Source organism: Mauremys mutica, chromosome 2 (genome assembly GCF_020497125.1).
Source record: "Mauremys mutica isolate MM-2020 ecotype Southern chromosome 2, ASM2049712v1, whole genome shotgun sequence".
Taxonomy (NCBI): domain Eukaryota; kingdom Metazoa; phylum Chordata; order Testudines; family Geoemydidae; genus Mauremys; species Mauremys mutica.
The window spans coordinates 144,853,002-144,867,426 of record NC_059073.1 but is presented as its reverse complement, the minus strand read 5'-3'; the positions used below and the strand labels follow the sequence as shown (position 1 = coordinate 144,867,426).

Genomic DNA, 14,425 nt, shown 5'->3' with positions numbered 1-14,425 from the left:
CTGCCATGGAACCGTCCACTGTCTCTTCAACAGGACATTATTCGGCTGCTGTTGCCACCCGGTCTGGCTCCAGCAAAGGACATCGCTCCTTGCAGAGGGACACACCATTCCTCTTTGTTGCACTGGACTGTGTGTGCACATTTGGGAGTAGGAGTGGTTTATGCTGCTTGATATTTGGGATGAGTGGGAAAACTGTGCAGGAATCATCCTTCTGGATCAGGCTCATTAGATGATCAATTTCCTGCGAGAGACAAGGTAGGTGAGGTAATATATTTTATGGGACCAACTTCTGTTGGTGAGAGAAACAAGCTTGGAAGTGTGTCTCTCTCAACAATAGAAGTCGGCCCAATAAAAGATATTACCCTAATATCCTGGGACCAACATGGCTACAACACACCTCAGAAAGACAGACAAAGCTGGCCATCAGAGACTCTCAAAGGACTTAACAGATACCCTACGGGGTCATTAGTCTGAGACGTGCTGAGTCCCCTCCACTCCGACTGACTTGACAACACCCCTAGTGCCTTTTCTAAAGATGGGTACAACATTTGGTACCATCCAGTATAGCAGCTTTTTAAAAAATGCTGCAGCCCAACCTCTGGGATCCTCCCACTTTGCAGGGTCTACAGCCAGGGATCCAGCCCAAGGCCCAAAGTCTACACCGCAATTAAACAGCCCCTTAAACCCAACCCGAACAGCCTGAATCAGCTGCAGGACTCTAACTGCAGTGTAGAGGAGACGTATCCTTAGAACCTACTGCTAGAGCTAGGTAGGCATCTGGGAATCAGCGTAAGAGAGATTGGGGTGCTGGGGTTGGGCTGGGTCCCAGGGGATTGTGGGTAACAGAGAACAGGACATTGGGGCTTGGCCTGGAGGATTCTGAGTAACAGACAAGAGGGGGCTAGGCTGGGCCAGGGGGATTGTGGGTAACAGAGGAGGAGGCGCCAGGGCTGGGCCCCAGGGGGATTGTGGGTAAAGGCTGGGCCGGCCCCTGCTGCGCGGGGTCGAGGCTCCGCGTGCCGCAATCCGCGGCTTTCCTAAGGGGCAGGGCCAGCTGAATGGGCGGGGCAAAGGGGCCAAAAGGGGGGAGGGGCGCGGCGCGGCCGGCCGTGATGTCAGAATGGGCGGGGCACGCTGGCGGGGGCGGCCGTGCGCGTGGCGCGGTCACGTCCCCTGCGTGAGGTCGTGGGAACCGGAAGCGCCGAGCGCCGGCTGGGTTCTGCGGGGCCCCGAGCTGGGAGCGTCTCTGGCGCCGCGCCGCGGCCTGGGTTTCGGGTGGGCGGCGCTGGGCGGCGGGGCGGGGCCGGGGCCTCGCTGGGGGAGCCGGGGCGGAGCCGGAGCCATGCCGGGGAGCGGCAAGACCCGCCTGCCGGACAGGTGAGACCAGCTCCCCCAGCCGGGGCCCTTCCCCTCTGCGCCGGCGCGAGACTCCTGCGGGCCCCGGGGCCTGGCGGGCGGGGGGTCGATGTTACCTGGAGCCCCTCCCCCGCCTCTTTCCAAATGGTGCCACGTTGAAAGCAACCGCCCCCTCCTCCCCCCGACCAGGGAGCTCTTGGTGGCGCCTCGCTTTCCAGGGGAGAGCAGGGACTTGAAATCCCCCGTTCCCCGAATCCACTGAGCCGAGAGCTTCTGGGATCCTGCCCTGTCCGGGGTGGGGCGGCGGCTGAGACCCTTCAGGTTCATCCCCCCTGCTATCCAAAGTGTCTGGGGCTGCGTGTAGCGGGCTGGACACAACAGTAACGGAGCCTTTGTCCGCATGTTTCCTTTGGGAGGGTCTCTGTGAATTGTATGAAATCATTGGCAGACTGCTATGAAATCAGGACACCAGTAAGTTTTACTCTCACGTTTATCACATGTAACCCTGCGTTGAGTGCAAAACGCTGCCTGAACTGTGGCTAGTGATTTGCATTTCTGATGACTATTTTACTACTTGTACATGTGCCCAATAGAATGTGGGGAAGGGGGGTTGAAATAAGTGTGACTTGGCCTGTTCTAGCTTTTTCCCTTGGCAATAAACTGATTTTGCAATATACAGCAAGGGGGTTGCAGCACTAATTTCAATAGCTGGGCCTTAATTATTTTTTAAAGGGCTCCATCAGTGATGCTAACTGATCTGGATTAGTTGACACAGAGAAATTGGGATTTGGTAATACATCTGTATTAGTTTGTAAGAAGCTTTGCCAGCAGGAAGGAAATAAGGCCCAGTAATAGGGAGGCATGGAATGAAGACAGAATGTAAAAGGCAAGGCTTTGTCTACAGCACACCGCTTTTAGAATAGTCAGTGTGCGTAAACGCTCTTTGGCAGTACTTTGTCAGCACGGCAGATACTTCCAGCCCTGCGAGCGGCGTTCACTTTGTCAGCAGGAGAGCGCTTCTGCCGACACAAACTGCATTCACACTGCCATTTTCATCAGCAAAACTTTTGTCTTTCGTGGGGGGGGCTTTTTTAAGTACCTGTGAAATACAAGTTTTATCAACAACTTTGCAGTGTAGACATTCCCCAAGATTCCACCTATGGGAAGTTGTGGCATTAATCATCACATCTCTCTTCTAGATGGACAGACTATCTCCCACTTGGACAAAGAATGCCGGGTACTAGGTTCATCGCTTTTAAAGTTCCTTTAAAAAAGGTAAGTGAAAGATGATTGAGTTTGGGCTCTTTTGGGGTTGTTTCGGATCTGCAGTTTTTAACTAACAGAAAACATGGATTTAGTGATCTCAGAGCAGGGATTTTTCAAAGATGTTCGGGTTGGATGTGTTGAGGGGAGAACTTTATTCCAATGTTTGCACTCTTTGAGAGGAACTTATCTGAACATTCAGGCGATTCAGACCAGGTCTACGCCACAGTATTCTTTCAGAGAATCACAGCTCTTCACACCCCATCACCAAGAACTGGCCAACAGAAGTCTTTTGTGTAGATGCAATTATACCAACTACACTTCTATTGGTATAGCTTGTTTCACTTGTGTGATGCAGTTTTATGATATCATTACAAAGCACAGCTTTGCCAGTATAACTGCATCCACACAAGGAATGCTTTGCCCATATGGTATACTGTTATTCCCATACTGGTAAAGTACTCCTGGTGTAGACGTGGCCTAAATTTGATTTATGCTAAATGAAAACATAAAGGAAAATTTGGAGATTATAACTTTTTGGGATAGAAAATAAAAGCCTGATGGGACCATCACCCTTTAAAACTTTAGAAGAAGTAAACTGAGTTAAAGCTACTGCAGTATCCTTTATATTGCTACCATTGTGCTTTAAGTAACAGCTCCTGGAGATTTCTCACCAAGCTTGTTGAACATGAGTGGCCAGATGTTTAGAGATGGTAGTCACCCATGGCTCTGAAAACTTGAGCCATAGGTGATTTTATGTGGCCTCTCTAGGCACAGTGAGGCTGGGTTTTTTTGGAATCCTTCTGCTATAAAGTATTGTGGGATAGTGAGTTCCACATATGGAGCATCATACCATGGGAACTCTCATTCAAATGAATTTCATGTATCATTTTGATGGGCATCAGAGAGCTTCTTATAAAAAAAAAAACTGACAAAAATGTGGTAATCTTCATCCAAGCAAATTGTGCCACCAGCACTTCAGCTGGAGTTTGGAAATTAAAAATAGATCATGACGTATTTGCTTTGTGATAAATTTAGCTGTTTGTGACAGTAATGTTGTTGAAAGATCTTTTTCCACTATAAAGATACATGTGTCTAATCACTCCTTTAAATATGCAGAACTGACTTGGTCTGTAATCTAGTACATTTGATTCAGCAATCTGTCTCCCTTGATCTTTCTATTAGTCCCAATACTTTCAAATTAATAGCCAGTGAATTATATGAAGGCTACTGCTGCTGGCCTACCTCATTCACCTGGAGTACCCAGCTACTAAGGGGTTTGTCCTTTTTATCAATATAAGTAGTAGCTGTTATTCCTTTATCAGAAATATCTAGATGATTCTGCTTTTAAGACCCTTGTTGCCTCCTTGTGTTAATATCACAGTTGCTATGCTGAGATTTTCATCTGTTTATTTCTTTACCGTGCTTGAGTATTTAAAAATGCATAGGATGGTAAGCTTGTGAATACTGACAGATGGCCATATGACTGGCACCAGCAGCAATGTTCGAAGGTGAACCTCCACCTCTTTAGATGCATTTCTCTGCCATTTGTGTATCCTCTTGGATTACTGTCAGATGTGTCTACATGTAGAGAGCTCCAATCACTATAGTATGTGGGATTCTTGGAACACAGCTGAGCAATCTGATGCACTAATGTCAGGGAGAAGATGCTCTCAATAGATCAATATCAAGGCACTTCAATATTAAATGTATCTGCTTATGCCCGAGGCCTCTTCCTGTTTCGTACCTAGATTCTGACACACCTACCTTTTTAGGGGGTACACCATTGGGCTGTGGGTTGGTGGGTGATTTAAGTCTTTACTATTGTGGTCCCTAGAGTGCATGGGAACTCTCCCTCCCAAAGCTGTTGTGAGGTGTTATATTTGTAAAGTGCCTTGTGATTCTTGGATAGGGTGCTGCAATTGTGCACGATATACTACTAAATATTAATATTTCTCGCCAGAGTTTTGAATGGAGACTTGACCCAAAAGACAGATTTTCTCCTTTTGACCTCATTAAGAAAATTAGAGAACAGAAAGAAGAACTTGGCATGATCATTGATCTAACATACACAACGCGCTATTATGGACCGGAGGTAAGTTAGGATGCAACAACTATCCTAGGCCCCAGTACTTCTGCTCCCAGACAGATTTTTCTGTGGGACATTGAGCATGTTGGTTAGCCTCCTTGTGCCTCAGTTTCCCATCTCAGAGGCATTGGGAGGATTAATCCATTGAAAATTGTGAGACTCACATACTATAGTAATGGGGGTTGGGGGAAGATTGTGCCTGTGTGGATCTGAAAGCAGGATCAGGACTAAAAATCCCCTCACTATGCCCAAGTGAATGAAGTGGACTTCAGTTTTTCTATGAATATGGTGGACTCTGTAAGTGACTACATGTTACCATGTTCTGTTGTTTCGCTCTCACAGCAACACTAAACAAAGGCTTCCGAATTCCAGTTCAAACTGTTATTTATTGGTGGCATTAATTACACGGAAACAATTGTTTAAAATATTCCCCTAGCCCTTCTGCTACATGCACTTTGTGTTTGTAAAAGACAGATGGGAACGAAACCTGGGACAAATAAACAATAGCAAAGGAATGTATTGGTCAAAAATATTTTTGTTGGTACCTCAGTTGTCACTAGGAGGACCAAGTATCAGAGGAGTAGCTGTGTTAGTCTGGATCTGTAAAAAGCAACAAAGTCCTGTGGCACCTTATAAACTAACAAACTCTTTGTTGCTAGGAGGACTAAGTGGGCTATCAGATTTTGCATCTTGGTAGTCACTTGTGAATCACTGTTACTAAATATGGGCTGTAAAGTCTCCATATTAGTCTAGTGTAAAACTACTCTAGTTCAGAACTCTTTATGGTGTGTGTTTTATTAGAGCCCTCACATCAGTTCTGGTTCACTGTAAGAATTGTTTCAGGCAAATTTCACTCCATGTGTTTATACATAATTGTATTTAAGCACTTCTGGGAGATGCATGGTATATCTGACAATATGGTGCTGTTGTAACTTACCTGAGTTATTGTGGAGGATTTCACTTACCAGACTAAAATCTCACAGGCACCCTTTCAGATTTAGTTTTTAAACTATAGAAGGATTTGCTTTCTGTAAAGCATGTGGACCCTTTCAGTGATAGAAATGTTTGGTTTTTATGGTCCATACAAAAATGTGTTGGATTCCCCTTTGTTTTTTGTAGGAGCTACCAGAGACACTGTGCTACTCCAAGATCTTGACAGTTGGACATGAAGTACCAGATAACGAAACAATTTTTAAATTTAAATGTGCCGTGAGAGAGTTTTTACGGGAGAACAGAGATAACGGTGAGCATAGATGGCCTTTAATTCTTATCCGCTTCCCTTGATTAAAAACTCCATTGTAATTAAAATGTCTCGAGCTATAATGAACACAATCTCTTGTAGATTTCAGTGTGCTAGGGAAGTTCTCGTATAATCTTGTGTACAATTAGTTCCCTGCCTTTGGTAACCCATGTGGGTTTTGTCTCATCTTGGCATGTGAAGATCCAAGAGGATGTCAAGGCAACAATGCCAGTTGCCTTTGGCAGTAGCAGTAACATTGGATTAATGGTTAAGTGAACACTGAGTTCAAAAAAGAACTAGATAAGTTTATGGAGGATAGGTCCATCAGTGGCTATTAGCCAGGAATGGCAGGGATGGTGTCCCTAGCCTCTGTTTGCCAGAAGCTGGAATGGGCGACAGGGGATGGATCACTTGATGATTCCCTGTTCTGTTCATTCCCTCTGGGGCACCTGGCATTGGCCACTGTCGGAAGACAGGACACTGGGCTAGATAGACCTTTGGTCTAACCCAGTATGACCATTCTTATGTTCTTATTAGTATAGTCAAGCACCGTGAGGTTTCATCTAGCACTAAATGAATTTTTGGACAAATTTATTTGACAAAAAGTGCAGTTTCGGTCAACTTATAACTGTTTGTGAATAAGGCTAAGATTTAGTCATGGGTATTTTTGGTAAAAGTCATGGAAAGGTCATGGGCAATAAATAAAAATTCATGGCCTGTGACCTGTCCATGACTTTAACTAAAAATATCCATGGATAAATCTTTACTTCTGGGGCCCTGCTGCTCCAGGGCTGGGGGTTGACTGCCCCCGAGCCACTGCTCTCGGGGCTGCTCTCCGGACAGACTCCAATTGCTCCTGGGACTGCTGCTCCAGCGCCCCTTCTCTCCCCGCAGACTGCTGGTGCTTAGGCGGTCCCCAGGGTACTCGCAGGACCGCTGCTTGGGTGCTCCCTGGAGCCAGCTGCCCAGGGCCATCCAAGCAGCAGCTGGTTCAGCTGGCTCCAGAGCACTCCCCAGGACCACTGCGCAGGTGGTTTGTGAGACCAGCCTCACCGGCTGCTGCTCAGGTGGTCCCCAGAGCCAGCTGCCTCCCAAGCAGTGGCTGGTACAGCTGGTCTTGTGGACCTTTGGGCCAGCTGCTAGAACAGCTCTGAAGTCAGCTGCTGCCTGGAGAGGCTGTGGAAAGTCCTGGAATCTGTGATTTCTGTGACCTCCGTTAAAGAATCGCAGACTTATTTGTGAATTTCACACCAGTAGTTTTGTCCATTTGTAAAATGGTTGGAAGGAGGTGGTGGTGGAGCTGCTGCTGCTTCTAGCCCCTTAAACCTTTAACCACTGTGCTAGGGCACTCACCTGGGGTGTGGGAGACCCTGGTTTGAATCCTGGCTGTTAAACAGTCCGGTGCAGGTCTGAGGTTCACCAAAAAAATCTGGTAGAGATGTTAATTTGTTTACGTTGGCGTAATCGGTGAATGACTAACAAATGTAATCAGATTTGCTTCCTTCTCCTTTCTGATGCCCACTGCCTGCCTGAAAATGAGCACTCTATTAAAAAGCATAACTTGAATTTCCTGTCTCATAGATAAACTCATTGGAGTTCACTGCACGCATGGCTTAAACAGAACTGGTTACCTTGTTTGTAGGTGAGATATCTCAAACTCTTGTAGCTGAGCTGTGCTAGATGGGTATTTCTCTAGTAGCACAAGGGATGGGAAAATTACTTATCCAATGTCTGCCTCACTATAGCTAATCCTGGACTCTAATATAAAGTGCACTGGTCAAGGGCCCAGTAACCATATAAAATCTTGGCTTTCATGAACAGACCAGGATTAGAAGTTCTCTGGGCAGATAAGTACAGATGCTCCCAGGGCATGCAAGTTTTTTGTGAATGAGCCTTGGTATAGCAATCAGAAATTTACCTCTGCTGTAAAAGCTGTAAGTACTTCGATAGCCCATCATGGCCTGTAAATACATAATCTAAAAAAAGCATCCAGAGAGATAAAGGTTTGTCTTTCATTCTTGAGCATTATTCCCGTAATTAGAGCTCATGTATTACGTTGCTCTATTCAGGTACCTAATTGATGTTGAAGGCATGGAACCGAATGTTGCTATAGAGCGTAAGTATAAGGAGATCACTGTTTTTCCTGTTTCTTTTATGGGGCAAAACACTGGCTAATAGCTTGCATTCAAAAGGCTCTAGGAGAGCTAGGAGGTTGGCTCTAGGAGAAGAGCACAGAGGGAGAACTTGTAAGATCAGTTTTGCACTATAGGAAAATGAAAGATTGGAAGAGTGGATGGATAATAGAAAATGGGAGGGCAAAGAGGAAGAGGTTTATTGTGACAATGGATTGATTTTTGCTACAGTGCCCTTGGAATCCATCTTAAGCCAGACTGATGTCAGTGAATCCAACCCAGGTGACTTATGGGTGGGAATGCAAAGTAAATTGAGCAATGTTCCGCTCCATTACCAGACCATCTCATTGCGTCTCTTGCAGTAGAACCTCAGAGTTATGAACCCCTTGGGTTATGGAGGTTGTTCATAACTCTCAACAAAACGTCATGGTTGTTCTTTCAAAAGTTTACAGCTGAACATTGACTTAATACAGCTTTGAAACTTTACTATGCAGAAGAAAAATGCTGCTTTTAACCATGTTAATTTAAATGAAACAAGCACAGTTTCCTTGCCTTGTCAAATCATTCTTAAACTTTCCCTTTATTATTTTAGTAGTTTATGGTTAACACTGTACTGTATTTGCTATTTTGGGGGGTGGGAGGGTCTTTGCTGCTGCCTGATTGTGTACTTCTGGTTCCAAATGAGGTATGTGGTTGACTGATCAGTTCATAACTCTGGTGTTCGTAGCTCTGTAGTTCTTCTTTATAAACAAGAGAAGGCCTGCTCCGCCCAATGGGTCATTCATGCAACCATGAGCTGTCATCAAAGAGGCATTATGTAGAAATGGAGTTGCACCTTGATGTCTTAAATGGCATCCCTTCGTTCCAGTCTGCATCTCTCTTCTGCACCTTAAAGGACATTTGCCTAATATCCAACCCTCCGATACCTATATGCTTAACCTGTGCTCATATGACCCTAACTGAATTATTGGTAATAAGTTGGGGTGTGCTCAGTGTCAAAACCAAGGAGTTAAAATCATTCTGAGTTCTTTATTACTGCTTATACGGGGTGTCTCTTCAGTGCTTTGCCAACACATGATCTATCCCCTGTCCTGAGTAGCCTAGTGTAAAATATCTATGTAACTTAACTCTTCCCTCCTCATAGTGTTCAACAGGTCGCGAGGGCATTCTATAGAGAGGAAGAACTATATTGAGGACCTTCAGAAGGGCCCCATGAGAATGTAAGTCACTGTTTCGATATCTGTTTGTGTCTGATTGCTAGAATGGAGAATAATGAGCTTGTCAGCTATTTAATGGACCTGAGTTTAGCTTTTTCGCTCCTGTTAGCTGATGAAGAAGCAGGGATCAGTGGATAGGGAAAAGGACTGGAAGCCAGGAGATCTGGGCTGTGTTCCACGTTCTGCTGGTGACCTTGGGCAAGTCACTCTGCCTCCCAGTACCTCAGTTTCCCTATCTTTAAAATGGGAATCTCACCCACCTCTTAAAGTGGTTTGAGACTGTAAAGAGAATGAAAAACTTCCCTGCAGCTTCAGCAAGATGTCTTCCCCTTTTCGTAGGAGTCAGGCTTTGGAACTGGGGCATCACAAACCACATCAGTCCCAGCCACATACCTTCCAAATGCCCAAAACTCCCCAACAGAGAACCTGAGCAGACACTTCTCTGCAAACCATGCGTGGGAGTTACTCAGCTCTATCCTGAGCTAGATGTTCACTTAGTAGGGAACACCTCAATGGGATCTCTTCATGTCCCAAATGAACAGGAAGCTTCACTTGTATTTCTCCAGAGGAGCTATAGGTCACAGCTTCCAGGACCATGCTCTCCTGTTGTCATGGACAGACAGTCTCAGATATGCCTTTCCTCCCATTCCCTTTTTACCACAGGTCTTGAGAAACATCCCTCAGAGGGATAGCTCAGTGGTTTGAGCATTGGCCTGCTAAACCCAGGGTTGTGAGTTCAATACTTGAGGGGGTCATTTAGGCCGTAGGGGCAAAAATCTGTCTGGGGATTTGGTCCTGCTTTGAGCAGGGAGTTGGACTAGATACCTCCTGAGGTCCCTTCCAACCCTGATAGTCTATGATTCATTGAGTGATTCTGTAGATTTGGGCTGAGCTAATGGAACATTTTTGTTTCAGGAACCATGCTGCAGATGGACTAGCATTTGATTTAATCAAAGGACAAAGCAGCACGGCACCAAATTTGGATTTCCAATTAGCTGGATATCATCCGTATTCACAGCAGCTCCCGCTGGCAGACGGCAGGTTGGTATTTAGTTTTCTTTGCTAACGTCGGGTCTGGTAGAGTGGATTGGATCACGGGAAAAGGTATATTTGTGAAAGCGACAAAGGTAAACAGGAGCGTAAGATTGCAAGCCAGGCACTCAAGTTTGAATCTTGGTCCCAAAACTCACTTTTGTCTAGGAACTGAGTTTAAACTCAGTTGCTAAGACTGTTTCAACCATAGTCTGGACAAGACCTATCGATCTGGTTGCTTCTGTGGCAATTATTTACATTTTGCACTGTGCCTAGATACATTGTGGCAGGTGCATAATAAATGAATGTAGAGGTAATGAAATAGTTTTACTACTCTAGGATACTTTAGCACAAAGAAGGGCCCTTCCCTATGATTCAGACTTCAGTGACTCTTGTGCAGAATTGCCTTTGTCATAATAAGGCTGTAACTCTTCTTCTCCTGCTCTTAGGCTCTTCCCTTCTTGGCGAGGAAAGGGAGGAAAAAGAGAACAAAGGTAAATGGCTTCCTCTTTACTCCTGGGATGGAAGTGCAAATGCCAAGTGTCATGATATGATACCACATCTGCAGCTCCCACCTCTTAAGTAACCCTCTCTGGTCCTTGCTTCATGGATGTGTGGGTGAAGTTCCTCTTCCTAAATCTTAGTAGATTATTGGGCTGAATTTAATTCTTCCATAGTTCACGATTTGGGGGTTACAAACATATCTGGTTGGCTTTTGTAAGTTGAAAGAGATAAAAGTACAAGAATGCTCCTTCAGAGTTAATCTGTTACATAATACAGAACTGAACCTTCCAGTGTATGGTTGACAATCAAACCCAAGTGGCCAAGGGAATGTTTCATAACCTTTTATAACTTCTTCTGGGCCAAAATGTGGGGAGCAGGAGGGGTTATTCCTCCTGTTAGGACAAACTGGAAGGGGTGGGAGGCAAGGGAATACTGTGAAGACTTCTTGTGCTGCAGTTGACTTGCGTACAAGAGAGGTAAGCAGTAGTAATACTTGACCACCACTTTAGGGTACTGTAAAGCTTCATGTTTGTAAAACATCTTAGCATTTTTCCCTCTGAGGATCTATGTAAATGCAAAGTATTAAGAGACTGAGAGTCTTAACATGATTAATAAGGCCTGTCAAAGTACAATTGATGCCTCACTAGTGCAGTTGATCTCTGGTGTAGCTTAGGAGCTTCAAGAGTTGAGCTCTCATGAACAGCTCGGCCATCCAAGTAAATGACCTTGATCTTTCTCTTTCAGAGCCCTGTACCCTGTCAGGAATTTCCACGGGGTTTACGACAATGGGAGATCTGCTTATTACAAGGAATGTGTCCCTACAGCCAACCTGGCCCAGCAAACACCCCCTTACAACTTGGGACCTGTCAACTACCCTGTTCCCCTACCTTATAACAAACAGTATAGTGGTTACAATGGACCATACTTTCCAGTGCAAAATCCTCATTATATACAACAGGAAACATATAAAATGAAAATGTTCAACAGACCCAAAAGGAGTCACTATCCATATTAATGTGAGGAGCTCATCTGGTGGAAGAACTTGATAGTGTGCTATATGGTATCCACTCTGTGCAGCTTTTTTTTAATCTAGAAGCTTTATTCGAGAATGAGTCTTTTATTCATTCTAATTCCTTTGCTGTGGTGCCCATCGCTGGCCAATTGCCAGTCAGGAAACACAAAGGAAGGAATCATTAATTTTAACATTGAGACTGTTTTTAAAAGTTTTATTTTTCCTAACCACCTTCATAACAAACCCTCACCTTTTTACTGTATTGAAATATTGTGACATCCATGTTAAAAGGACTTCTCTAGTTCTAAATGGACACCCAGGATAAATATGGGCCCAAACTGACTAGGTGGTTTCCATGAGAAACGTTGTGTGCATTGTTTAAACTCTTAAGGGAATTGTGTTTTAAACGAATGCCTTCCCCTGCAGTTGTTTATAACCAAAGCACAGCATGGCAATACCTGGAAAGGTAACCAAAGTGAAATTGAATAGTAGAGCGGGCCAGAGATCAGCCTTTCCATCCTGTGAAAAAAATCTCAAATTTTTGAGAACTTTCACCCCAATGATCAAATTAAAAAAGCTTCATGGGAAGGATAGACTGAAAAAATCCCACTTGATTGATTTCCCACAGAATTCTTTGGCTTGCTGCCCAGCTCCCTATGAAGTCTGATTTCTGGTTGCCTGTTTTCCATCACAAGATCTGTCTAAATTGAGAGGTTTCTACAGGATGTTTCAATTTTGATGATTGGCATTGTGCCAAAGAAAAACCTTCAGCTGGAAAACTTTGGACCAGTTCTATTTAATAGCCTAATTTTTCCATTCTTCAAGAGGAGCAAAATCTAGCGTGATCATTTTCATTTTACATTGTTTTAAACATGTTTTTAACCTTAGTATTCTCCTAAATGTAACAGGTGAGGGACTGGGTGGCTCTAGGAAGCCTAAAGGTTGGTTATTCAGATTGAAATTGAATGTCAGCAAGGTCATTGCTCCTTATCCACTACCCATGAGACAGGTGATTGTTGCAGACCACCATGGTTATCAGTCTGTGGCAGTCTCACAGAGGCCGAAGATGGAAGCAGAGACTACCTCCTTACCGCAGAGCTCAGCATGGAGACATGTTGTCATTTATGTCCAGGAGACTTGTATTAACTGTTCCTGCTCTGTGGGGAAATGGAGACTGATCTCCAGGGCTTTCAGCCTGGCACTTCATTTTACCAGCACTAAAACAAAGATGTTCAAAACAAGTTGCTTGTGCCCATTTAGTGAGGCTAACATCATGGTCCTAGTTCTGTGAGAACGTGGAAAGGATAGTGTCACTCAAGCTTTGTCTTCACTGCTTAAAAAGAGGATTGCTTTGCAGCAAGATGATAAATGCAGGGCAGTTCTTACTGTAACATCCTAAAGTGGAGACAAGGCACTTGTGTTTTCTGTGAGGTGGCCAGGCAAGGTCTGCACCGTACTTCTACCTGGAATTGACCACATCGAGTTTCTCACAGTAAAACTGAAGCGCCTTGTTTTTTGCAGCAGAATTGTAATCCATGTTATCCTATGAGAAAAACAACTGTGTGTCAGTGAAGACAAACCCTGAGTGTGGGTTTGCTCTGTGAATTAATAGCCAACGTGTCCTCTGCCAGCAACAGGATTCTGAACCTGGCATGATTGATTCTTGATTAGGATAACTTTGCTGATGCACACTGAAAGCTACTCTAAATTAAAGTGTGTTCATTCCAGGGCCATAGTCCTTGAATAAGAGAAATCAAGTTTTCTCCCTAACCTGAGAGCTTCAGGTGGACAGGATTGCATGTGCCTTGGCATCATAATTTCATTCCTTGTTCAGTTGCTGGCTGGCTTATGCAGTAAAGCTCCTCACACTTAGGCTATCTGAGAGCAAGAATTGACCAGTGGTGTGGAAGGTAAGTCAACAGTCTGCAGCTTCCTCAGGAATATCAATTCTTGTATTTAAGTTATTCACATCTCTGTGGAGGTATTGTTTGCTACAGTCAGTGAAAGTTTGTTTTAAATTGGAAGTAAAGTTTAAGCTTAATAAACTGTATTAATGAGCTGCTCCTGAAGTGCTTCATAAACTTCTTGTGCATTTTATAAATGACTCTAGCTAGCTATCACTTGCTTGGCAGCAGCTTGTAATAAAATGTGGTTTGATTTAGGAGGTCGATATCTTTCCTCACTGGTGTGGTTTCTATTTTTGGCTCTTTCTGATTTGCTGTTTGACTTTATATTTAACTTGCCTGTGCCTCATTTTCCTCATCTGTAAAATTGGGGTATTTCCCCACACCCATCTTTGTAACATTATTTTAAGATCATTGGATGGAAGGAGTTAAGCAGCTAGCTCAGGCCTCATGGTTTTTGTGCAGGATGTTGGCATTTGGAGTTTACGGTGCAGGACAAATGGGATTGTTGTGAGAGCATGATACATTTAAAAAAAAATTTTTTTTGCAAGGAAAACACAGGGCACATGAGCTTTAACCCATTGTGACAGATAGTGCCCACTCGAGCAAAGAATGGCATTTATGGTACAACTCAAGTATGCATTTGCAGATCTCTTATGTCTGATGTTTTACTGAC

At 44.3% G+C, this 14,425-nt stretch overlaps 1 protein-coding gene across 2 annotated transcripts; it reads left to right on the top strand.

Moving 5' to 3' along the window:
* Positions 1-19: 19 nt before the first annotated feature.
* On the top strand, positions 20-14,009 carry DUSP11 (dual specificity phosphatase 11). 2 transcript variants are annotated; one of them, XM_045006157.1, is made up of 10 exons: positions 20-255; positions 2,556-2,631; positions 4,583-4,714; positions 5,828-5,951; positions 7,530-7,590; positions 8,018-8,064; positions 9,225-9,300; positions 10,213-10,338; positions 10,779-10,823; positions 11,578-14,009. In XM_045006157.1, the coding sequence occupies exons 1-10, from the start codon at positions 230-232 to the stop codon at positions 11,846-11,848; spliced, it is 984 nt and encodes a 327-aa protein (XP_044862092.1). In that variant the 5' UTR covers positions 20-229; the 3' UTR covers positions 11,849-14,009. The 2 variants fall into 2 exon arrangements, with proteins under 2 accessions (XP_044862092.1, XP_044862091.1); XM_045006156.1 differs by lacking the exon at positions 20-255 and adding an exon at positions 1,118-1,377.
* The last annotated feature ends 416 nt before the right edge of the window (positions 14,010-14,425 follow it).

Bases quoted from the DNA above. Each gene is read 5' to 3' on its own strand.
- DUSP11 (XM_045006156.1), top strand. From the start codon at position 1,121: ATGGGCGGGGCACGCTGGCGGGGGCGGCCGTGCGCGTGGCGCGGTCAC. The intron at 4,715-5,827 runs GTAAGTTAGGAT...TGTTTTTTGTAG, and splicing joins CGCGCTATTATGGACCGGAG to GAGCTACCAGAGACACTGTG. The intron at 10,339-10,778 runs GTTGGTATTTAG...TCCTGCTCTTAG, and splicing joins CTCCCGCTGGCAGACGGCAG to GCTCTTCCCTTCTTGGCGAG.